The following is a 26,503-nucleotide window of genomic DNA, read 5'->3' as shown; positions in this document are numbered from 1 at the left end:
GGAAGTATTTAAAGAAGTAAAGATTTTGGACAGCAGTGAAGGAAAGAATGAAATGGAGATACATATTAAATCAAAAAAGCTTCCAATCACACGAAAATTTTATGCCTTTTATCACGCGCCAATTGTAAAGTTCTGGTTTAACACAGTATGTTTTTAAATTGTTTTTCATGGTTTGGTTTGGTGGGGTTGTTTTAACTGTTATTTAGTTCTGGGAAAGAGCATAGTGTTTATTTTTAAAAGTTGCATAGAAAACTTTTAGTCTGGAATTCATATTTTCATTTAATTTGGATTACTAAAAACACATTGCTTGTTAAAAGAGTATTAATTTTGGCGTACTTTCATCTGAGCTGCCAATGTATAGAATAACCAAATTTTAGTTCTGATTAGAAACTAAAATGTATTGATATAATATATGCCTTTCTAAAAGGTACAAATATAAGCCAGGTGTGGTAGCACATGACTCAGGAGGCAGAGGCAGAGGCAGAGACAGTTGAGACCTCTGGGAGTTCAAGGATAGCTAGAACTACATGTTAGAGGGCTGGAGAGATGGCTCAGTGGTTAAGAGCGCTGACTGCTCTTCCAGAGGTCATGCGTTCAATTCCCAGCAACCACATGGTGGCTCAACCATCTGTAATGAGATCTGGTGCCCTCTTCTGGCCTGCAGTCACATATGCAGGCAGAATGCTGTACATAAAATAAATAAATAAATCTTTAAACAAAAAAAAAACAAAAAACAAAAAACTACATGTTAGAGAGCCCTTGTTCCTGAAAATACAAATAATCCAAAACCACAAACAACTAAAAGGCAACAAATTTAAATTGTCTATTAAAAATAAGCTTGTGAGCAGTATATAATAAAATTGAGTTTTGATACACATCTTTGACCCCAGCTTGGAAGGTAGTCAGATGGGTCTCTGAGTTCCAGGCCAGAGACTTGGAGAGAGCTACAGACAGGGCTACACAGAGACACCCTGTGTCCAAAAACCTAAATAAAGTTGTGAATATAGCCCAGTAGTAGAGCTACATGCTTATCATGTGTGAGGACGCCCTTCATTCCTCCCCCAGTACTTGATGGAAGTGGGGAAAATCTAAAGTAATGCTGAGAGCCAGCAACATGGCTGTAAAGGTAGAACAGACCCAAATCCACAGAGTTGTTCTCTGGCCTCTACATGTATACAGTGTAACACACACCCTCCACAAGTATCATATATACACATCATAATAAAACAGAAATGATTCTGAAAGCTCAGCTCAAACCCGTACACTTTGTGATTTGTGTTTTAAGGTTGTGCAGATAGCACACTAAAGACTTTAGAAGGGGCTGGGGATTTAACTCAGTGGTAGAGCGCTTACCTAGGAAGCGCAAGGCCCTGGGTTCGGTCCCCAGCTCCGAAAAAATGAACCCAAAAAAAAAAAAAAAAAAAAGACTTTAGAAATAAGTCTGCTGCTTTAAAATAGAAGGCAGAGAGTAATCTAGATCACTGCAATCCAGCCATTTCTTTAGTTACTTGCTCCATTGCTTTCCTACATTAGCCTTTCTCTTTTTCTGTAGGATTGACAAAAACATAAGTCCATAAAAGAATGTATCCATATGTTGAAATGTTTTTATTCATTGTTGGTTCTTTAAAAAATCTAGTTGGCTGTCTTGTTTGAGGCATCCTCTAGGGAGAAACATCTGAAAAATCACTGAAAATTAGACCCTCCTTTAAAACATGGGCTTCATGTGACATGGTTTTGGTTATTTAAAAAAAAAGTTTCATGTAGCCAGACTGATCTTGAACTTACTACGTAAGCTATGCTGGTCTTGAATTCTTTTTTTTTTTTTTAACATTTATTTATTTTAGGTATATGAGTACACTATTGCTCTCTTCAGACACACCAGAAAAGGGTATTGATCCCATTACAGATGGCTGTGAGCCACATGGCTGGGAATTGAACTCAGGACCTCCGGAAGAGCAGTCAGTAGTCTTAACCACTGAGCCATCTTGAACTCTCGATATTCCTACCTCTACCCTACAAGTTCTGGGAGTAGAAATTTATGATGTTTGCATATGGTGGCAGAATCAATCTTTATTCCCTTTCTCAGGAAAACAAAGTAATGTTACTTGTTCATTTTTATCAGTATTAGACAATTGCCAAAGTTGACCAGTGGTTTATGTTAGGGATGAGTATCTGAGAGTTTGTTCCTTCAGTTGTTGCCTTCTCACTCACACTCACACTTAACTGTTGTGGATTGATTAGTACATTTTTCAGTGCTAGATACAGATAATGCAAACCTGTTATCTGGTACCTAATCTGTCCCATTAATGCATATAATGAAGGTTGCTTACATTTGCATTTTAACTAGCCTGCCATAGCTCAAACTAGATTTTGTGTGTACATTAAATGTCCACAATATGTTTTATTTTGTAGTTGATTTTATTCGTGTAACTTTTGTTTCTGTTTTTTTAATTAGTTGGCATACTTAGGATTTCTGATGCTTTATACATTTGTAGTTCTTGTACAAATGGAACAGTTACCTTCAGTTCAAGAGTGGATTGTTATCGCTTATATTTTTACCTATGCTATTGAAAAAATTCGTGAGGTATGTCTATAGTTTATCTTACCAGTAAGTTATGTATGTATGCAGGATTATTTTAATTTTGTTGTGGGTGTGGGTATGTTACTGTTATTTCAGTTGGTGATACATGAGAAGTATGGAACATGTTTGTTTTTGCTATTCTGAAAACCATGTTTTGTTTTTTTAAATATTTTTGTTTAAGCTGGGCATGGTGATGCACACCTTTAATCCTAGCACTTGGGAGGCAGAGGCAGGTGAATCTCTGAGTGCAAGACCAGCCTAGTCTCCAGAGCAAGTTCCAGGACAGCTGAGGTTAAACTGTCTCAAGAAAACAAAATAAGACAAAACCGAGAATGGTTATTAATGTTTACTTTGAGTACTATTAGTAATTAGTCTGTCTTCAGAAATACTAAATATGTATGTAGGTAGTCAAGAAAATGAAAGATAGATGTTTTTCAATTGTATAACACCCTAATTTTGAGGGGAAAATTTTTCCTTTTTCTTAAATCCTTAAGCCAATGTATGGTAGTACACATCTATAACTCCAGTGTTGGAAGGCAGTTTAGGATCATCTGCTATACAGTGAAGATATCAGGCTTGCCTGGGCTATATGAAACCCTGTTTCCGAAGTAAAAACAAACTATTTATTAACTTTATGTGCATGAGTGTTTTAACTATGCGTATGTCTGTGTATCGTGTGTGACTGTTGCCCACAGAAGCCAGAAGAGGGCTCAGATCTCCTAGATGAGTTATGATCTGCCACCCAGGTGCTGGCAGTCAAACTGGGGTCCTCTTGAAGTGTATTCATAAAAGCTTTTGCATGTATTTATGAGAATGGTATTAATTGTATCTGTGTTTAGTGGAGAGGGAAATTGCTTGAGAGAAAAGCAAAAGTAGGAAACATTGGGAAACATTTTATAGCTGTAAATATATTTCTCAAAATTTTTAAAAAGTTACTCAGGGATAGTAGATATTTTTAATAAGTTAGATATATACAAATATTTAAATCATATAACTTTGGACAAATGAGGCATCTTTGGAATCTACTGCCAGTGTTTTCAGATATTGCTTTAACTTGAAATAAAACATTTCAAAAGCATTTCACATATATCACCATAGCTTTCTAATTATATCACCTTGCTGAGCAAATCATTCATTTATAAGAAGTCTGTGTGTTACCCAAAGACCATACCTAAAGACTATACATGGACTGACCCTGGGCTCCAACCTCCTAAGTAGCAATGAATAGCCTAATAAGAGCACTAGTGGAAGGGGAAACCCTTGGTCCTGTCAAGACTGAACCCCCAGTGAACATGATTGTTGGGGGGAGGGCGGTAATGGGAGAAGGATGGGGAGGGGAACACTCCTAGAGAAGGGGAGCGGTAGGGGTTAGGGAGATGTTGGCCCAGAAACTGGGAAAGAGAATAACAATCGAAATGTAAATAAGAAACACCCAAGTTAATAAAGATGGAAAAAAAAAAAAAAAAAGAAGGTTGTGCTTACCATGCCAACCAATCAGAGCTTCCAGGGTCTAAGTCACTACCCAAAGACTATACATGGACTGACCCAGGGCTCCAGTTGCATATGTAGCAGAGAATAGCCTTGTTTGGGCACCAGTGGAAGGGGAAACCCTTGGTCCTGCCAAGGTTGAACCCCCAGTGCACGGGAATGTTGGGGGGGGCAGTAAGGAGGGTGAATGGGGGGAACACACTTAGGGGGAAGGGGGAGGGAATGGGGGCTTATGGGCAGGAAACCGGGACAGGGAATAACATTTGAAATGTAAATAAAGAAATATATCTAATTTTTAAAAAAAAGTCTGTGTGTGTGTTTGGTTTGCTTGTTCATTTTGTGACAGGCTCTCAATAAATATAGCTCTGGCTGCCAGTTCTGCCTGTCTCTGTCTCTTGAGTGCTGGATTTAAAGGTATTTGCCACCATATCTGCCCATAAAGACTCTGTTATTGTACTGTTTTCTTATCAAATGAAATCTCAAATTCTTTGAAACATTAAAATATAAGTAAAATTTTTCTGTGAAGTTATAATCAGGTTCTATATATGATTTAATAGAAAGGATTTAATTCAACCTTTTTTTTTTTCTTCTTAAACCTTTAGGTCTTTATGTCTGAAGCTGGGAAAATCAGCCAGAAGATCAAAGTGTGGTTTAGTGACTACTTCAATGTCAGTGACACAATTGCCATAATTTCTTTCTTCGTTGGATTTGGACTAAGATTTGGAGCAAAATGGAACTATATTAATGCATATGATAATCATGTTTTTGTTGCTGGAAGATTAATTTACTGTCTTAATATAATATTTTGGTATGTGCGCTTGCTAGATTTTCTAGCTGTAAATCAACAGGCAGGACCTTATGTAATGATGATTGGAAAAATGGTAAGTTGAAATGTCTACTAATATGCATGAATTGTTTCTTAAAAAATCATAAAATACATGTTTTCATATAGCTTTACCTAGCCCCAAAATTTCTGTTAGTTCATATTTATTTGCCTCATACTCTGTATCTGTAATTCCTTAAGGATATTTTATCAGTATATGTGCTTCTGTAATGTATGTTTGTGGTGAATTCATATGTGTGAGGGTGCACATGCACACATGTAGTGGACAGAAGTCATGTTGGATATTTTTTGTCACCCTTCATCTTATTTCTGCAGACAGGGCTCTTACTGACACTAGACTTGTTTCCTTATCTTCTTTCCCTTCCTTTAATCTTCTTTTGAGCCCCATCTTTTTCTCCTTCTCTTTCTCTTTTTCATACCTCCCCCCCTTTTTTAGTTTTGAGATAATTATAAATTCACATGGAGCTGTACCAAATAAGAATCCTGGTAGCTTTTATCTTGCTTCTTCCAAAGATTACATTCCATTCTTTCCTTTTAAGCTTTATATCACATATTCTTGAACTCTTACATGTGGTGTACTCACAAAGGCCTTTGCATGGTGGTACATATCTCTAGTCCAGCTTCTAATGAAGTGAGCAAAGTATAGATAAATGAGGCCAGGTAGAGGAAAGTCTGCATTTCCATTGCTAATACACAAGCTATAAGAATTGGCATTTATTGGAATTAAGTCTCCAAATTTGCCCTTGTAAGTATAGTTGTGGATTTGTCTTATATTTAGCAAGGATAGGCTGTAATTTGAACTAATCAATATAGTTTATTACAGAGACAATCTCCTTCATAAGACTTATGCAATGATAGCATTTTCCTGAATGGTATTATTAGCAATAAATGAGAACTCAGTTATTCTACTTACCTACTAAAACATTAGAAACACTCTTTAGGATGAAATTTGTTGTAGCAATTAAGTTCTCTTATATCTTAACAGGTTTCTTTTTTTTTAAACAGGTGGCCAATATGTTCTACATTGTAGTGATAATGGCTCTTGTATTACTTAGTTTTGGTGTTCCCAGAAAAGCAATACTTTATCCACATGAAGAACCGTCTTGGTCTCTTGCTAAAGATATAGTTTTTCATCCATACTGGATGATTTTTGGTGAAGTTTATGCGTATGAAATTGATGGTAAGGATTTGTGTTTACAAAATCATCTTTTGGTTATTTTATAAAGTCAGGATTGCCTCTTAAAATACTGCATAGTTTCCAGTCAAACTTGCAACCTAAATATCCCCACTATGCGTTAATAGCCCCCCTCCCAAAAAAAGATCAAAAAGAGGTGTTTTGAAAATTGTTCAACCATATACATTAGAAGTCTGTTTTAATTATCTTAGACAATGAAGATATTTAGTAATTCATATAACTAAAAGTTTAATTTGGTTACAAAGCCACTTCAAGGAATGATGGTTGTGATGGTGATTATGATGATAACTTGGTTAATGTGCACATTTTAAAATGACTAAATAGTAACTGTAAGTGTATATAAGAATTATCTCTAATTCATGATCATTTTCGTCCCTTTCCTACTCTAATGAATCTTGTATTACTCCTTGTAACTGTGATGGATGTTAAACTCTTCCTTCCTTGCTTATGTTTAGCTATGTTCTAGCTTCAAAAATGTTTCAGGCGTGAGTAATGAATACAAAGGAATTCAAATTTAGTCACTTCATGTGACGAAATACATGTTTATTTTTAGTCCTGTGTCTTCGTATGTCTTTGTGTGGGTTTGTGCACCTAAAGTGCCTGCGGAAGCCAGAAAGAAGCATGGGATCCTCCAGAAGCTGGAGTTACATGCATGGTTCTAAGCTACCTAACGTGTGTGAAAATAGGTTCAGTTTCTTACTTGTAACCATTTGTCTGTCTCTGAAGTCACTAAATCTAGTAATTTTCTATTTAAAATGCATTTTAGTCCTCATCTAAAGAGGTTTGTAACATAGGTTTACTATGATCTGTCATGTACTTCTTAGGTTCAGATATTTTTCTTACATAAATGTTACATTTTCGCTGTATCCAGTGATTTTATCTACCGTTATTCTCAGTCTAACCCTTCCTACCAATGATATAAGTTATAATACTGGTGCTTGAGTTCAGTGCAGTGATGGTGCACGACAGAAAGCCCCATAGCTCTAAGTGTCTGTCGGAGGCTTCCCAAGGCAGAGCTCTAAAGGCTAGCCGCCTGTCAAAGATCCTTTCCTTTTAAATTCTTAAGCAGATTTGCATGTGCTCAAAATTTTCTGTAAGACAAAGAACCTTGTATACTGAACTCCTATATTTAAAATTCTTTTCTCTCTCCCCAAAGTGTGTGCAAATGATTCCGCTCTCCCGACAATCTGTGGTCCTGGAACTTGGTTGACTCCATTTCTTCAAGCAGTCTACCTCTTTGTACAGTATATCATTATGGTTAATCTTCTTATTGCATTTTTCAAGTAAGAATTTTGTTTACTTAATATATTTGATACATTGATCATTTTGAGTAAATATTCATTTTCTTGCTTTTAAATTCTCAATTTTAATGTAGTCTTAAAGTATTGTCTTTAAATAAATTACAAATAAGACACACATTTTTCAAACCAAAGGAATTTTAAATGTTGGGGTTTATTATTTTCAACATAAGAAATGTGTATAAGTATGTGCTCCATATGTAGCAGATATGCTGTTTGGCTTCACATGGGTCCCTAACAACTGGAGTGGCAACTGTCCGGAAAGCTGTTGCCTGTCAGTGGCATATGTTCTAGCTGGCTGATTTATCTGGCCTCAGTGGGAGAGGATGCGCCTAGCCTCACAGAGACTTGATGTGCCAAGGTGGAGGGGGGGTACCCAGGGGAGACCCTACCAACTCAGAGAAGAAGGGGAGAGGGTGTGAGATTGTCTAAGAGTGTGATTGGGAGAGAGCCAGTGAGCATGATGTAAAGTGAATAAGTAAAAATAATAATAATAATAATAATAATAATAATAATAATAATAATAATAATTTTTAAAAATGAAAAAAAAGGGGTTGGGGATTTAGCTCAGTGGTAGAGCGCTTGCCTAGGAAGCACAAGGCCCTGGGTTCGGTCCCCAGCTCCGAAAAAAAGAACCAAAAAAAAAAAAAATGAAAAAAAAATATGTCCTCATACATGTGCATGTCATTGTGTATGTTAAATGAAGGTAGGAGGTAAATGTTAGCTGTCTTTGTTGATCATTCTTTACCTTTTCTTTATTTTAAAATTATTTTTTATTTTATGTGTTTGGGTGTTTTTTGCCTGCTTGCATGTTTATTTTACATTGGTGTATATCCAGGATGGTCGGTCAGAAAAGAGTATCAGACCCCACAAAGCAGCAGTACTGGCTTGAGCTCCCATGTGGGTGCGAATCACCTCTGTTAAAAAGCACCCAGAGCTGTTAACATCTGTCCAGCCCTCCAGCCTATTTCTAAAGAAAGGCTCTCTCTGAACCTGGCTGTTATCAGTCTGGCTAAGCAGCCTAGCAGTGAGCCTATGTGGTCTGCCTATCTTACTGTGCCTCAGCTAGTTTGTTTAAAAAATAATCTTTTGGGAAACAAGCAAACAAGGCTGGCGAGATGAGTTGGTAAAGATGCCTATTGACCAAAAAAAAAAAAAAAAAGATGCCTATTGACAGACAGTTGAGATGACTTGAGTCATTCCCAGGCCTACATGGAGAAGAGAGTTCTGTACACACACCTGTACATGTCACTCGTAAGGAAGAAAGATGCTTTTTAAATCTTACATCCTTACCAGCAAATTTTCCTAGGTTGCTAGGGAATTACAGAAAAACAAAGAACTCGTGTAATTTTACTTGGTTTTTATGTGACATTCATGTATCATTTTTGTGTATATAGAAATTGTAGTTCTCAAAATAATCTTACAGTTTTACCTAGTTTTCCTTTTTTCTCTGCGTAGCCCTGTCAACCAGACTGGCCTCAAAATCACTGAGATCCTCCTGCCTTTACCTGTTGAGCTTTGGGATTAAAGGCATGTGCCGCCACTGTCCAGCTTCATTTATCAGCTTTGAATGACTGTGTCATTCTCCACAATGTAGACCATATTTCAAGCCAATATATTAAACTGCTCAATTACATTATAATATTTTGTTACAAAATGTTTTATTTCCTCTCTAAATGATCAGAATTGTTGAAGATATGTACTTCTAGGGCTGTCTAGCTTTAAATCAAAGTAAGGCTCTGTCCCTTACTTCTTGCTGAAGCCAGGTATTAAATTTCTTATCTTTACTCACTTGATAAGTTAGGGTGACTTTATGTAGTTCAGACTAAACTTAAAATTTGGAGTGGTGGTGATAGTATGTTTGGGGCGTGTGTGTGTGTGTGTGTGTGTCCATGCATACATGTAGAGAAACAGGGTGAGAGGTAATTTCCTCTGTAGCTTTTGGCTTTATTGTCTTGAGGCAGGGTCTCTCACTGAACTTGAAGCTTGCCGTTTCATCTAGGTTGACTGTCTAGTGAGTTCTGAGGATGCACTTTCTCTGCCCCACAACACTGGGTTATGTTACACGTGCAGCCATACTTGACTTATACATGTATGCTAACCATTAAAATCAGGCTCTCATGCTTGAATAGCAAGTATTCTTAACCACCAACATCTCTGTAAGGATATATGTGTCTCTCTACATAGCCTTGGCTTTCCTGGAACTAGCTGTGGAAACCAAGCTAGCCTCAAACTCTCACAGATATGTCTGCTTCTATCTCCCAAGTGCTAGGATTAAAGGCATTTGACACCATTCCTGTTGAGATTGAATTCTTGATCCTCCTGCATTTTAGCCTTCCAGGTTTTGGAATTACATGCATATGGCATGGCATTTAGCAAGATTTTCTTTTGTTTTACCCATTTACATAATTTGTTTTAAAAGCTTATAGTTGTTCTTTTTCCTACTCAGTTTTCTGACATCTTTTATTAAGGTCCAAAACAGGATCAGCCTTTTGGTTACATATATTTGTAATTACTTTTTTTTTTAAATGATGTATCCTTGCACATGTAGTACAGAATTAAATAAAGTAAAATCTTTAGTATTTAAGGTGCAGAATATAATTGTTTGGTTTTTTTATTATTCTAGTAATGTATATTTACAAGTGAAGGCAATTTCCAATATTGTATGGAAGTATCAGCGATATCATTTTATTATGGCTTATCATGAAAAACCAGTCCTGCCTCCTCCACTTATCATTCTCAGCCATATAGTTTCACTGTTTTGCTGTATATGTAAAAGAAGAAAGAAAGATAAGACTTCTGATGGGCCAAGTAAGTAAAATATGGAAAATCTCTTTTCTTGATTCTCAATGTTATACTGAAGGCTAAATATTGGTCTTTTTTTTTAATTACTGTGAAAAGTTCACATTTGCCTAACTATAAAACAGTTTTTAGGTACAAGTGGAGTGTCCGTGAATAAGAACTCTACCTTGGATGTTGAAAACCAGTCTTTTTCATAATTAGATCAAGCACATAAAGGATAGCTATGAAATCAAACTGGCCAGAGGAAGACTAGGATTAAAAATTAGTAGATTATTACAAGTGCTTTAAACATCAGTGTTTCACAGAGCACAAATAACTAGATAGGGAAAGAAAATGTATCAGTTGTTTAAAGAGTTTGCTGAGACATGTCCAGACGTGTGGTTGATTAGCACACTTGCTTCCTTTATCTGCTACTTGTACTTTATTCCCCCGAGCGGGGCTCTTCATTATTTTAAGTATGATGGTCCTCTTAACTAAATCAGATACTATGAATAGCCCATCCTAGTTTGTGGGGATTTATACTATAATATTTGATAGTAACATATGACCCCTTCCTACATGCACAAAATGTGATGTATCAACCACAGGGTTACTATGAATGAGAATTCCAGGAAAGAGCCGTGCCTGCAAAGGCTGACTTGAGTGATTAAAATGTCAGTGACTGTGCAGTGTGGAATGCTCTGGGTTATTTATCTTGACTAAGAATAGTCAAGTAGAGGGGTTGGGGATTTAGCTCAGTGGTAGAGCGCTTGCCTAGCAAGCTCAAGGCCCTGGGTTCGGTCCCCAGCTCTGAAAAAAATAAAATAAAATAAAATAAATTAAATAAAGTTTGCGAACTCTCAGTATTCCTCTGTTTTTTTAAAAAAAAAAAATAGTCAAGTAGATTAACTTGACTATTTAACCTGCTAAAGCTGTTGTTGGAGCCACTCTCCACTTCCCACCCTGTGTCAGACTTAACATCCTGTCTACAGATAAAACGTTTTAAAATGTGTTGACTTTTAACACCCTAATTTTCTACCAGTCAAAAAGTTTAAGTGCCATTACGTCATATCCTGGCCTTATAATGGAGATGTTGTTTATAAATGCCTTGATTTATGACTTTCAAGGTTTTGGTACTGTAAAATCTTCATGAAACTGCTTTTATGTTTGAACATGGAATTTGGGGTAATCTAAAATCTAAAATCTCTGTTTCTGGGCCATGGTAATCCATATTTGGCCCCAGAATAAACTGTTATTCATTCAAACAAAAGCAAAGCAATACAATATTAGATAAATTTAGATTTATCATCTTTTGGGGAATGGTACTTAAAGGTTATTGTTTTGGGGAAATGGTATTTAATGGGTTTTGTTGTTTCTGTTGTTTAAATGGTATAAGCTATATCATTTTATCTGTTGTACAAGGCATTCTTAACATTCTGGGTTTTTTTTTTTTTTAAACAAAAAACAAATTTAGTGCATCCTTATACTACTTGGGTAAATCACCATGTCAGTTGTGCTTAAATTTTTCATGGTTTTCTTTCTCTGATATGTGACAAGAGAGCTGAGAAAAATAGAAAAGGGTATAGTAAGAAAAGGGGAATTAAAGAAAAATATAAAATTTGGTGGGCATGGTGGTGCTAACCTTTAGTCCCAGGATTGGGAGGCAGAAGCAAAAGGGTGTCCATGAGTTCCAGGCCAGTTCGATCTACATAGTGAGCTCCAGGACAGCCAGGCTTTGGAGAAAGTCACTTTCTATTAGATGGATGGGTAGGTGGGTGGGTGGGTGGATGGATGGATGGATGGATGGATGGATGGATGGATGGATGGATGATAGATAAGCTGTGTAGAGGGGCCCTGTCCAAATAGATAAATAAAAGACAACACTGAAGTCTGAAAATCTGGTGGAGGTAGCCTTTATGATTTGTGTTGTAATTTCTTTCTGGGCTTCTCCTTAGAACTTTTCTTAACAGAAGAAGATCAAAAGAAACTTCATGACTTTGAAGAACAGTGTGTTGAGATGTATTTTGATGAGAAAGATGACAAATTCAATTCTGGAAGTGAAGAGAGAATCCGTGTCACTTTTGAAAGGTTTGTATGCTCTTTAATAATATGTCAGAATGAACCCTGTTGGTTGATACTTTTTTACTCTTCAGTTTATTTTAACAAGTAAAAAAGTTTCATGTTTATACATTGAGAAAACAGGTCAGTTTTCCTACCCAGTAGATAGAGCTCTTAAACAACTCAGCCACTGTCTAACCCATTACTTTATTCTTAGTGGTGCTGTGGATCAAGTTCGGGCTTCACACTTAATTAGGGAAATACACCTCTGAAAGTCTGGTACTTAGAATTAGCACTCTTGTATTTTGACTGTAGTTGCAAAGGAGAGAAGAGTTGGTGCTCTTAATTATTTAAGAAGAGAAAATAAAGCTGTCATTACTATTTTAAAGCTTTCATTCCTTACATTGTTTTTGCTTCATATTAAAAGCATATGGTGTTCGTGTATGACACTAATGGTAGTCCTTTGTAGATATATATAGATTTTGTGAATAGACTCAAATAGCTTATGAAACATAATTTGCTTTTAAACTTTGTGTTTTAAGCCAGGTGCACACCTCTAATCCCATCGTTCAGAGACAGCTAGACAGAGCTCTTGAATTCCATAAATGAGGCCTTCCTGGTCTAGAAAGCAAGTTCCAGGACAGCCAGAGAAACCCTGTCTCCAAAACAAAACCCTTCATGTTTTAATTATGGTAGCATTAGCACTGTACCCTTCTGAAATACAAGGTGTGATTTGTACAAATTCATAACCATATTTTATTTTGGCAGTGTATTGTTTAAACAGTAAAATTTCTCTTGCTCCACTATCATCCATTTAGACTACAAAAAAATCTATTTTATTTTCAAAAACTTATTGCACCTGTGTATGGATGATGTGGGGGGGGTAGGGGGGACTGGTCTGCTTTGGCATAAGTGTAGACCTTAGTACACAACCTTGCAGAGATGTTCTTTCCTTATGCACCTATGTGGATTCCTGAGCTCAAACTCTGCTCTCCACTGAACCAGTCTCTTTGTCCCATCTACATTAATTTTAACAACTGTAAAATGCCCTTTTTATCCCCCTACAGAGTGGAGCAGATGAGCATTCAGATTAAAGAAGTTGGAGATCGTGTCAACTACATAAAAAGATCGTTACAGTCTTTAGATTCTCAAATTGGTCACCTGCAAGATCTTTCAGCCCTAACAGTAGATACATTAAAAACACTTACAGCCCAGAAAGCTTCAGAAGCTAGCAAAGTGCACAATGAGATTACACGAGAATTGAGTATTTCCAAACACTTGGCTCAGAATCTTATTGATGATGTTCCTGTAAGGCCTATGTGGAAGAAGCCTAGTGTTGTAAATACACTGAGTTCCTCTCTTCCTCAAGGTGATCGGGAAAGTAATAATCCTTTTCTTTGTAATATTTTTATGAAAGATGAAAAAGACCCCCAGTATAACCTGTTTGGACAGGATTTGCCTGTGATACCCCAGAGAAAAGAATTCAACATTCCAGAGGCTGGCTCCTCCTGTGGTGCCTTATTCCCAAGTGCTGTTTCTCCCCCAGAATTACGACAAAGACGACATGGGGTAGAAATGTTAAAAATATTTAATAAAAATCAAAAATTAGGCAGTTCACCTAATAGTTCACCCCATATGTCCTCCCCACCAACCAAATTTTCTGTGAGTACCCCATCCCAGCCAAGTTGCAAAAGCCACTTGGAATCCACAACCAAAGATCCAGAACCCATTTTCTATAAAGCTGCAGAAGGGGATAACATAGAATTTGGAGCATTTGTGGGTAAGTTTGGCAAACTCTTACTGCTTTTCATGTCAGAAATACCACCTTAGAAAAGTAATTGGCTAACTTGTAAAAATATAGTATATGACAGGATCAGAAATATTAAACAATCAGTTGAATTGGGATGATAAGTATATTGTTATGGTACCTGCTCGGTGCCATTCATTATAGTAAAAGTATTTGGACTCTGTCTTTTGAATTTAAATATGTCTTCAATTCAGTTTGTCAATTATTGGAGGGATCTGGCTGAAAGTAGGGGCTATAAGGGAGGTTAAAAGCTGACACCATTATAAATAGGGCCAATGTGTCAACAGGACAGTATTGAAAGTGAAAGGTGAACTACAAGTAATTATGTTAGGACTTACAGAGACAGCATACTCATTCACTAACAGTGATGCATTATGATCATATGAATAACTATAAACTTGCCTAATTTTATTACCCTACCAATCAAATATATGTCTGTATATATGTCTACTCAATTATGGATGTAAAGATGAAAGCATGATTCTTTTTTAAATATTTTTCTTTATGCGTATGAGTTTTTGCCTGCATTTATCTCTGTGCACCATGAGTGTGTCTGCTACCTATGAAGGTATCAAGTCCCCTGAAAGTCGAGATTTGGATGAGTAGTTGTAAGCCACGATGTGGGTGCTGGGAACTGAACCCGGATCCTTTTCCAGCAAGTACTCTTTTTTTTTTTTTTTTTTTTAAAGATTTTATTTATTTTATCTATGTGAGTACACTGTCGCTGTCTTCAGGCACACCAGAAGAGGGCATCGGATCCCATTACAGATGGTTGTGAGCCACCATGTGGTTGCTGGGAATTGAACTCATGACCTCTGGAAGAGCAGTCGGGTGCTCTTAACCGCTGAGCCATCTCTCCAGCCCCCCAGCAAGTACTCTTAACCACTGAGACATCTCCAACTCCCTCTTCTACTTTTATCAGAATCTTGTACACTACAGAACCAGCCCCGAGGACGCACTTTTTATATAAGAGTTTGCACTCCCAGTCACTTATCCTCAGTATCTTATGCAATTCTGTGTCTGTGCACTGCCTTCTTCTTGCTGCATAATGCATTTCTCTTACCATAGTTGAGAACAGCCCAGGTCTGTCAGTATAAACCGTCACCTAGAAGGTAGTTTGATACATCATCAGTTACCAAAGTAATAGTGATAAGATCTACCTTGTGTCCTGTGACCTTCTCAGACATGGATTTACAATTCAGGCATTGATCCTTTGTACAGCAGGCCTCAGATCCAATTAGAAAGCAGTTTACTCCACAGCAGTTATGCCACCATCAGAGCAGAGAAGATTGGTGCAAAAGAAAGTCTTATAACTGTGATCACTTAAGTAATGGCAAAATATGCTCTTTTGACAGTAATCCTAAATTAATAACGTGAAAATTATTTGGCCAGGGAACTATGAAGACCTAGACTATAATGAAATAAATAAATTGTGAGTGTAAGGAGAATGTATGAAGGGTGGTTGGACAAGGCCCTGGAAAGCTTGGTTAGGGTAGGAAGACGCGTTGGAACCTCACTGATTTTTATGCTTAGGGTGATTATTTGGATTTTTTTGTTTTGTTGTGGTTTGTTGTTGTTGTTGTTGTTGTTGATGTTGTTGTTGTTGTTGTTGTTGTTTGGTTGGTTTTTGGAGACAGGGTCTTGCTACATAGCCCAAGTTGTCCTTGAACTTAGAATTCTCCTGCCTCAGCTTCCCCAGTCAGGGCATTATCATAAGCATGGTCTATCATAATGAGCAGGCTGTCTTGGATTAAATAGTAATATAAACCTTAGCATATTTAAATGCAGGCCTTATGCCACATAAAGAAGAGTAAAAACTGAAGAGAGAAAGTGTCACAGGACTAGCTACGTTCTGTGATTTTAGTGTTGTAACTAATTGTTTCCTGGTAGATAAGAATATTAAAGTATTTGACTATAGAGTTTCTAGAATAGCCTGCTCTTCTGGACTTGTATTCATACTGTTCTAAAAGCTGTCTGTGACCTTTTGCCTTCTCCTGTCTTTAGCTGTTTTTCTAGCTTTCCCACCCTACACATTTACCATGTTGTGGATACTATAACGATTAGCCGGAGGACATGTTAATAAGGCTGGGTAGTATATCCATATTTAGGCCAGCCTGGCATGCTCTCTGGGTACCTAAAACACTTAGGTTTATCCTTAGCTTATCTGGAGAATTGAACGTTTTCCAAGTTCCTTTAGGCTGGTTTGGTCCCGCCTCCACCTTACAGGTGCTGAGATTGCAGTGTACACCAGCTCAATCTATTTATAGTTCACCATTAAGAGTAAAAATCCTTTAAATTCCAAGGTTTACATACATCATTTGTGGGGTTCTCAACAGGAGATCTTTGTTGTTTGCTGTTGGATATCTTCCTGGTGGCTATTTTCAGTATGAGTGTTAAAAAAAAAAAGAAAATTTGCAGAGCCTGAAAATTACTTGAAAGATCAACATAAAACATTTGTTTCTAAAATTGTGCTTCATTTAATAGGGAAGAAAAGGTTTTCATTGCAACCTTTTTTTTTCCTTTTCTCTTGTTAAGGACACAGAGATAGTATGGATTTACAGAGGTTTAAAGAAACATCAAACAAAATAAGAGAACTGTTATCTGTAAGTAGAAACTTTATAACAGCACAATTAAATGTAATTTTACTTTTATGATCATTTCTCCTAAATAAAATAAAACTTTTTTCAATAAAAAGTAGGTTAGCTGAGATTGTCATCAGTATAATTACCCCACATATTTGAAACATGAAAGGGGAGAAATACGAAAAAGTTTCAAGTAGCTTACATTTCTGTTAACTGAAATAAACTGTTTGACATTGTCTTTTTTAAAAATGCTTTTCTCTGTTTGCTTTTTTATGGAGTAATTACTGAGCTTAACTTTTCTTCTGGAACTCAAAGTTCATTAGAACATGATCCTAGCTCTCAAAGAACTTGGAATCTAGAAGTTAAAAAGCTATATATAAAATGTACATATGTGAACTGTTAAATTCTTACTAATGTTTAATGAGTACATGGAATGATTGTCAAAAAAAAAAGTATTTCTTGCCTGAAAATCAGTTTTTATTTCTATTGCTGTCATAAATTGCCTATAAGTCCTCGTCGCCTTAAGAACAGTGATGTAGCTAGCTGCATCCTGACTACCTCGAAGTGCTTTAACTATTCTGTCCCTCGAACTTACGTTTTCTGAATGATCAAATGACAGTAAAACAGTGAAACAGGATTTTTTTCTAAATACACAGTCAAGGATCTAATAACTGAAAAACTTGAGTCATCCCTCCTCATATGATCCAAGGTTAAGTGTTTCATGCTACCAGGCATGTTACATACTGCCTTGCATGTAAGAGGCGGGCTTAGATGCAATTTAATATTGATGGTTATAATGACATTTGTGTTTATAATAACATGTATTCTCATTAAAGCACTGTACTAAAATGATGAACATAATATCTGGTAAGAAGATGCTGTAAATTAGTAATTTAATAGGTGAATGAATATCAGCAAATTGGGTAGCAATGGCTTTGTGTTTCTTTCCTGTTTACTTTAAAGTTTGAAAATGTATGATTTTCTCACTTCAAAGAGAGATAGCAGGATGATATATAAAACATGGTCATGGTGCATTCAGAGGTGCCTGAATATACAGTATTGTCTCATTAGAGTGTGGAGGAGGCAGAAGCCCAGTTTACATTTACATAACTTTTTTTTTTTTTTCTGGAGCTGGGGACCGAACCCAGGGCCTTGCGCTTGCTAGGCAAGCGCTCTACCACTGAGCTAAATCCCCAACCCCTACATAACCTTTTAGATGGAGGAAGTCAATGTAAGTTTAGTGGACCAATCAGAGACTGTTCTTTGCTCACAGTTGCTCCTCACCACTTTTAAATCTTTTGGTAATTTTGAGAATCTCATGTAGCCTAAGCTTGGGCTAGTTTCTGAGTCCTTATCTGCCTTGCCTCTACTTCCCAAGAATTTGGATTGCAGGCATGTGCTGTCACATTCACCAAAGTAATTATTAGGCCAGAAAGGCAGCAGGCCTTTTAGATGTGTGAATAATACGAAATAATACAGAACCTTTCAAAGGGATCGAAATACTGTATCAGAGCAGATTCAAAGAGAAGTTACAGCTTAACAAACAGTTCCTGCTGAATAGTACACAGTAAGACACATTAGCACCTACTTCTCCTTTAATAATAGTTATGGCTTCAGTTTTTCCCCACTTCTCTCTATTTCCCCAAACATCTTGAGAATTTACATTAATATAAAAAGAATTCATTCAGATGAGTAAGTAGTTTCAAGTAGTTTGTGAGTTTCACACTGTAGTAACCAGATCTTCTAGATACCTTTTAATGATAAAGTAGAATAAAGTATATTCAATTCAGTTGCTTTTAAAATTTATGTGCATGTACAATCTATACAGAATGATACTCCTGAAAACACTTTGAAACATGTGGGTGCTGCTGGATATAATGAATGTCATAAGACTCCTACTTCTCTTCATTCAGAACAAGGTGAGTGTTTTGACTTTATCAGGAATTCTGTTAAAAAACATACGAAGCTTTAAGTTTATATTTGCCAAGCACCTTAGTAATAAATAGTATGTAATTTACTATAGTGCATGATAACAGCATATTCAAGCCTCAACATGTCATTTTAATAGCTGCAGAAAAGGCATTTGTTAAAATTGAACCATTTGTTCATGAATAAATCTTACTTAGTAATGTGTGAATGGAGTTACAATAAGTTATTTGTAAAAACGTAAAAACAAGTCATATTTTATCATGGTATATTGAGAACTAAGATGAGAAAAAAGACAGAAAAGTATCTGTTTGTATTTTATATTCTAGTCCTAGAAATAAGACCAGTAAACATAGAAGTAATTATCAAGGAAAAGGTGAGACTGTCAGATGCTATTTTAGATAATGTGTGTTTTATTTCTAAAAGTAACACAATTTTATATTGCTCAATCCTCTTGTTTCACTTTTAGGTCACATCTCTTAGTTTGCTTGCTTGTTTGTGAGCCAGGGTCTTCAATGTAGCCCTGGACACATCACAGATCTAGACCATGCTAGCCTCAAACTCCCAGCAATTTACCTGCCTCTTTCTCCTCAAAACTGAGATCAAAGGCGTGTCCCACCGTGTCCGGCTCGTAGTTTGTTTTTTTTTTAACTAAGTGGAAAGTGAACTGTTTCCCACTGTTTCTGGATTGAACACAGAACACAAGTTACCTTCACCCTTGCCTGCCACTGCAGCAGTGTCACAAGTATAGTTGAGACTTCTTTTTTTTTTTTTTTGGAGCTGGGGACCGAACCCAGGGCCTTGTGCTTGCTAGGCAAGCGCTTTACCACTGAGCTAAATCCCCAACCCTGAGACTTCTAATTTCTTGATGTTGCCAAAAATACTTTACATTTTACTTGGATTAAAAAAATAGACTGTGACAACAGGGTATTATTATCTTAAGTCAAGAGTGGAATGGACAATATGACAGTCATTATTATCATCAGAATAAAAGATTAGATGGGAGGGAGAGATGACTGAGCAATGAAGGGCTACTCTTAGAGGATCCAGGTTTGATTCCCAGAACCCACATGGAGGCTTACAGTCATGTAGTTCCAAACCACAGAATCTTAATTTAAAAATGTTAATGGTAATAAGATAGCAGTCAGGTGGGTCTGTGTAAGCTGGAGGTAAGTGTCCATCAGGTTCCAGGCTAACCAGGCTATACAAAGTAGGGCCTGTGCAAGATGACGGTGATGGCGTGATGCTGTGAAGGAAGAGGAGGAGGAGAAGGAATAATCCTAATCCTAATCATAATCCTATGTCCTTTCATGGAACATCTCCAAGCTTAAAGTTAATAAAACCTAAACAAATCTTGTACAGTGTCATTAACTATGGCCAGGGCTACTCAAGTGACAGAGGTAAAAGGGTCATTTTTAAGATGGAGACAACCTGGGCATCCTATTGACTTGTTTTTAAATTATGTTTTATTTCTTGCTGGATTTTCACAATAAATTGAATGATTAGAATAAGTTTTACAGCTTGAAGGATTTATAGGTCTCTTACAACTCTTCAGTTTAGCTTTCTAGAGAGAAGAAATCTTAGGAAGGTTATACTCTACCTAGAAACACTTTGCTTTATTAGTGAGTACTTTAGTTGTTCAACTGTGTTTAATTTCTTGTAACAGAGAGCTGTAGTAGAAGAGCGTCGACAGAAGACTCTCCGGACGTAGATTCCAGAGCAGCTTTGTTGCCGGTTCGTACCTTTCAATTAAATTGCATGTTCACAAGTACACACACTTAGTAATGACTGCCTAGAGTGGTAGTTAATAGTTTGTGGGCAATTAGATCAAGCTCTTTCTTAGAAAACTGACCACAGTGCATGGTGGCAGTTAGAGAAAAGTCACCTCCTCACATGAAATTTTACACAGAAGAAAAAGGCAAGACCTATTGAATTGAAGCTAATTGTATTAATTCATTCCAAGACACCTGTGGTAATGTTTGATTTCCATAAACTTTTCTAAAAACCCAGATGGACAACCAAGACAGAAGCTTAGGTGAAGGCAGATAAGTGTCTAGAAATCAGCATTCAAACAGTACGGTCAATAGAACAGTGACTTATATGTGGTCAGTTGTTTTACTAAAACACTGCATCTTTGGTACATATCTACAGTCCCAGAATTATAATCTCAGTAATCCATAGGTTGAGGCAGAAGATCTCAAAATTTGAGGCCAGCCTGGATTAGATAGTGAGACCTTGTCTTAAAATGCAAAGCAAAACCCCATGTTGTTTTTTAAAACATTAGGAAAAGGAATTGTTAGTAGAATTTCACAGTGACATTTTCTGCTCTTTAGGAGTCTGATGAATTTGAATTGTAAAATATTGCATTAAAGTCTTATTAAGATTATTTCCTTTTCCAAGACTTTATTCAACATTTAGTAATTAAAACTGGGATAACTGATTATAAATAATAAATTGTGCTTAAAGTGATTAAAAATAAAGCATTAGATAAGGAAAAATACTATTCAAAAATTTCATAAATTTGAAAAATATATAGAGAAATGAGAAAAATTCCAAGCTTGGTGAGACCTCTTTAATCCCAGCATTCACAAAGCAGAGGCTGGTGGATCTTTGGGAGTTCAAGGTCAGCCTAGTATACAAAGCAAGTTCTAGAACGTGTTAGACCCTGTCTTACAAAAACAAACAAACAAAAAAAAAACCCACAAATATTCTGTGGATGTAGACTACATGCCTGTAATCCTAGTCCCTGGGGATAGAGAAAAGAGGGAGCCTTTAAGGCCAGCCTTGCTACATAGCAAATTTCAGATCAGCCTGGCCACACAGTAATATTTTGCCAAGAACAGAGGCAGTCTAAAGAGAATTACTGAGTGAAGCCAGAGTGCAACCCAGACAAAAGTACATCCTGACAGAAAAGAAAAAAAGACCAAGGAAGTACATCTGATTGGCTGTAGGAGTGTCAAGAATTTGAAGAATGTAAACAAGTTGATTTTCTAAATTGATGAACTATAGGAAAATTTAAATTCAGAAAATATGGATCCCAGTCTAGAGAAGTTAAATAAGTCTAGAAACATGAGTACTAAGTTTGCCAAAGAGAACCCACGTGAATTGGTGTATGAAATGGCTACAGTGTCTTAATGCTTTATTGGCATTTAGGTGGTGTGATTTTAATTTTTCTGCTTATATTTTGGTATTCTTTTGGCAAGAAGCACCAATTATTAGTAAAGTCAGAGACATGCTGATACATTATTACTAATAATGTAATCTGAAAAAAAAAAAAACGAATCTGAAGAACTGGAAAATCTGGAGGCTGGGGAGATGAGTCAGTTAGGTAAAGAGCTTGCTATAACCAAGCCTCAGAACCTGGGTTTGGATCACCAGCCCCCATATAAAAGCCAAGCCTGGGATAGAGGAAGACACCCACATAGGTGCTCAGAAAGACACACAACTATTGTCGGGAATAACATTCCTGAACTTGCTTATTCCCCTTCATGGGACTATGAAACAAGGACTTCATATTAGGCTCTCATATTAAGAAACAAATGTTAAATAGTTAATATTGATTCTATAGAACCGCTTCATCTATATTTGTTTTTCTGTTTGTTTTTTGACTAAAGGATTGGTTACGAGATAGACCAACAAACAGAGAAATGTAAGTCTTTCTTAATGACATGAAGACTTAATGAATACCGTCTTTGTTCTTCTCTTTCTTCTTTAATACTCCTTTTAAGATATTTGTTCTAGCATTACTCATCTTTACAGACAAGAAAGTGGAGGAACTGTATGATAATCTTCCTACATAGTTACACAAATTTATCTTCTTATTTCAGCTTTCTCTTCACTAACTTTGGAGAAAGACCAGTATGATGTCTTTAGTTTGTACTTGGTTACTATTAATATATTTATCAATCATTCTAACCCAACATTAAACTGCTTGTGAATAATACCTTGATTTGAGCAGTAATACACAAATTAGAAAGCTTGGGTACTGAAGTTATCTGACAAATCCAGAACCAGAAGAGTAAACAAAAACAGATTAGTGGGTAATTGTCCTTGATAAGTACTACTGGGGAAGAATGCCCAGTTTCAAGCAGTATGTATTTCAGTGTCTCCCCTTTGTGAATCTGAAGAAGTATGAACATAGAGGAAAGTAAACAATGGTGTTGACATAAATAGGTAGCTCTGTTAGTGTGTTCCATTTATAATGTCATTTGTAAGACATTATAACCAAAGCCTTAGGAAATAAACACAGAATACAAGTTAATTTTCTTTTTCCTTTTTTGGTGCTGGGGATTAAGTCAAGTAGAGAGAAAAGAGTGGCTTACCAGCATCCAAAAAGGGAATAATGCCAGATCAAAACGCTCCTTACAAGAAAATCTTTCCCATACTGAAAGTAAAGAGAACCTTTGGGGCCAGTTGGATTCTGGGAATTGGGAAGAGACCATGGTGGCTCTGTACTTCCAGAGTCCTTTTGGATCTAGTTCATGATGTCTCAAATGAGTCTCATAGTTTGTATTGGGGGGACTCCATCTGGAGCTCATCCTAGACACATCCCACTCCCTTTTTCATTACACCCACCTCATTTGCACAGGGGCCCTTAGGGTTCATAGAACTTCCATTTGGAACCAAGACTTGTTATATATAAATGAATTACATACTAGAAATTGAATGTTGCAAGATGATGAAGCCTCATCTTTTTCCAATCAGTCTGTTGGAATACTTCCAATGTATTTGAAAAGAAATCATAGAAAATAATTTCCTGACATTGCCACAGTACTGGAATGAGTCTTTACAAAAACTAAGCTATGAAATAAAAATATTATATTATTAAGATCTAGTTGCCATCAATTTAGCACCAAAATAATGATATTTATGTAGCCATACAGTGAAGGTACAAGTTGTTGGTAGCATGGATACATGTAAATATATTACAATGTCTGTATATGGAGCAGGAGACTGGCAAGTGTTCAAACACACAGATTTGAACATCTGTATTCCTTTAACTACATTTCATTAAATAATTATTATAGCCTTATAAAATCACACGCTAAATGATAGTCAAAACTAAGGTTGTTGCACAGCTTATATTATTTTTATATTTCTTTAGGCCATCTGAAGGAGGAACATTAAATGGTGAGTCCGTGTGGTAGATTTAATAGGAAAATTAAAGGTTATTATTAAGGCATTTACCATATTTTTGTAGGTAAGACATGTTAGACTTCAAGTTTTAAAAAGCCAGGGAAGTTGGAAGACTTCCCTCATCTTTAATACACTTTATGACCACTTTTCTGTTACCACTCCCCATTTACCAGCACCCAAACCCAGAGTAATGCTAACACGCTAGGCTCTGCTGTGGCCTCCATCGTAAATAACACAGTGGCTTACCTTATGTGGGTTTGTGGTTCAGCATAAATGGAGTCATGCAGATGTAACTGTTATGAGAGTCATCTCTGTTACTGTATCAGTGTAGTTTGTGCATTACTAGTTTTTCATAGTATTTCCTTATTGGAATATATTGAATTTATCCATTCTATTTGATGAACATTTCAGCAGCTTCCAGTGTGTAATCATTATCCTTTCTGTTGCAATGAGCATCCTTGTTTATGTTGTTTGGTAAACATAAATTTGCTTTTCATGGTTTTATGCCTATGGGTGGAATTGCTGGGTCATAGCTTATGCATATGTTTATATTCGATATTTACTGCCTGCCAGATAGGTTTTCAGAGTAGTTATTCCATACTGGCTTCCTTCCTGTAATTTACTACTAGTCTATCTTCTACCACCAAAATAATTCCTCCTAAGAGATTTGATCTTGCCACTCCTCTGCTTTACATTTTTCCCATTGTCATTCAGTAAAATGCAGTGTCCTTTCTTTGCATGACATATTAGGCTCTTCACAATTTGATATTGCCTGCTTCTGTAGCTTCACCTCCTTCAGGTATGCTTATGCTCTTGCTCGTTAATTTGCAATCTTGGTTGCATATTCAGGTCACTGTAGCGTCATCTGTGATGCCACAGACCCGTAGAATTAGATATTCTGGACTGTGTCAGTGGGTGATTTTCAGATAGCTCCACAAACTATTCTAATTGTATGTAGTCATTCATACTAAACTGCCTGGGGTTTCTCACATGTAGCATGTACTTTAGCACTGCAGATATTCTTGTAAAGGGATCCCCACAAATCCACTGCCTTGCAGATTGCTACTTCTCTCACCTCTACCCTTATTAACCAGGCAGCCTTAGTTATCCCCCACTGTGGTCCTCAGGATGCACGTGCACACGTGTATGTGGAGAGGTGTCTGTGTATATATACTCTGTCTCTTTATATTGTTTTAGGGTTAAAACTGTTGGCTTTATTCTGTGTGAGGGAGCAGATTTCCTTCTCATTTATATTCTAGAACGTAGTACCTCACATATCTATTGTCCTCCCATCTCTTCTCCCTAAGATTAAAAGTAAAATCCTCAAAATAAATACATAAAATTAGCTAAGGAGAAGGCGATCTGGGGTATCCTGCATCCCAGCTCGCTTCTCACGTTAGAACACCTAAAGCCCAAAGGGCAAGAAACAGGACAATTTTTCTTTTCAAGTGGCAGGTGTGAAAGTGCAGTTTATGCCAAGAAATGTCTGAGCTTAAATTTATACTGCATGGGTGCTTTTTAAAGTCTGATTTATTTACAATTTTAGGTCTTGCTTCTCCATTTAAACCTGTTTTGGATACAAATTACTATTATTCAGGTCAGTGATACTAAAAACAAACTTTACTGATCTTTGAAGTATTAGGGTTTTCATCATTTGTCTCTCATTTCAATGCAGCTGTGGAAAGAAATAACCTGATGAGGCTGTCGCAGAGTATTCCCTTCGTTCCTGTACCTCCACGAGGTAAACCCCAAATCACAACCTAGATCACTGGTCCCTAATCTTAACTTAGAAGGGACAGAAAGAAATACCAGCTTTGTGCACCTTCTTAGCTTATGAGAAGAACAGAGTGTGCTAAAATGTGGGAGAGCATTAGAAACCACTCTTTGTTCTGTTTCACGACCTGTAAAGTTGACATTATGGGTGTGTAAAACAGAGGCTCTAACCAGCAGTCGAACATTTACCTCGGAACTATTTTACTCGCTTCCAAAAGAATTTAACCTCAAGAGCTAGGAGGATGGGCCAGTCAGTAAGAAAATGAGTTCATTCCCAAAACGCTGTGAGGAAGCCAGATGCACCAGTCTGTGTTGTCATTTCTGTTCTTCTGGCCTGCCAAGTGGACTCCAGGCCAATTAAAGACCCTACTCCAGGGGCTGGGGATTTAGCTCAGTGGTAGAGCGCTTGCCTAGCAAGCGCAAGGCCCTGGGTTCGGTCCCCAGCTCCGAAAAAAGAAAAAAGAAAAAAAAAAAAAGACCCTGCTCCAGAAATCGTGGATGGATGGCTGCTGAGGAATAGTATAGTCGAGCAGTGAGGCGTCCTCCCCCCCTGCCCCCCCCCCCCGTCATCCCTCCTGCTTATGTAGATTGTACTCCCTGCACAGGTTGTCTTTACAGGCTACAGTTTGAAAAATGCTTGTCTTTAAATGTAAGTTCAGTGATAGTAAAATGTTTTTATTATTTCAAATAAATCTATGCATAAGGTGTAATGGTATATGCACACAGACACCAGAAAACGTTGGTCGTCCTGCTTTGTTACTCAGCGCTTTGTTTCTTGCTGTCCCTGGAACTAGGCTGGCAGCTAGCAAAGCCCAGATCTCCAAACAGCACTGGGTTACAGTTGCCCATGTGCTGGTCTCCTCAAGTTTGCCCAACAGGCATTTTTATCCAGTTAGCCACTTCCCCTTCCAAGGAAGTGTATTTTTATTTCTATCACTTATCACCTTTTGTAAAATTGCAAACTTTGGGATTATCTTTTATTTCTAACTTAATATTAACCTAGTTATAAGTTGATCTTAAACTGTTCGTTTGTG

The 26,503-nt window shown here is 36.9% G+C and overlaps 1 protein-coding gene across 4 annotated transcripts in view; it reads left to right on the top strand.

Moving 5' to 3' along the window:
- Positions 1-26,503, top strand: part of Trpm7 (transient receptor potential cation channel, subfamily M, member 7) — a 90,948-nt gene that overhangs the window by 55,623 nt on the left and 8,822 nt on the right. For all 4 annotated transcript variants that reach the window (NM_053705.2, XM_087654380.1, XM_087654382.1 and 1 more), the window contains 15 exon segments: positions 2-145; positions 2,456-2,584; positions 4,672-4,950; positions 5,919-6,093; positions 7,265-7,391; positions 10,033-10,217; positions 12,143-12,275; positions 13,313-14,025; positions 16,588-16,655; positions 18,463-18,553; positions 20,227-20,294; positions 22,175-22,209; positions 23,665-23,690; positions 25,243-25,293; positions 25,372-25,437. In NM_053705.2, the coding sequence (NP_446157.2) occupies positions 2-145; positions 2,456-2,584; positions 4,672-4,950; positions 5,919-6,093; positions 7,265-7,391; positions 10,033-10,217; positions 12,143-12,275; positions 13,313-14,025; positions 16,588-16,655; positions 18,463-18,553; positions 20,227-20,294; positions 22,175-22,209; positions 23,665-23,690; positions 25,243-25,293; positions 25,372-25,437 (2,290 nt within the window).

The sequence above is a fragment of the Rattus norvegicus genome, chromosome 3 (assembly GCF_021556685.1).
Source record: "Rattus norvegicus strain SHRSP/BbbUtx chromosome 3, alternate assembly SHRSP_T2T, whole genome shotgun sequence".
Taxonomy (NCBI): Eukaryota; Metazoa; Chordata; class Mammalia; order Rodentia; family Muridae; genus Rattus; species Rattus norvegicus.
This window is presented reverse-complemented; position numbering and strand designations above follow the sequence as displayed.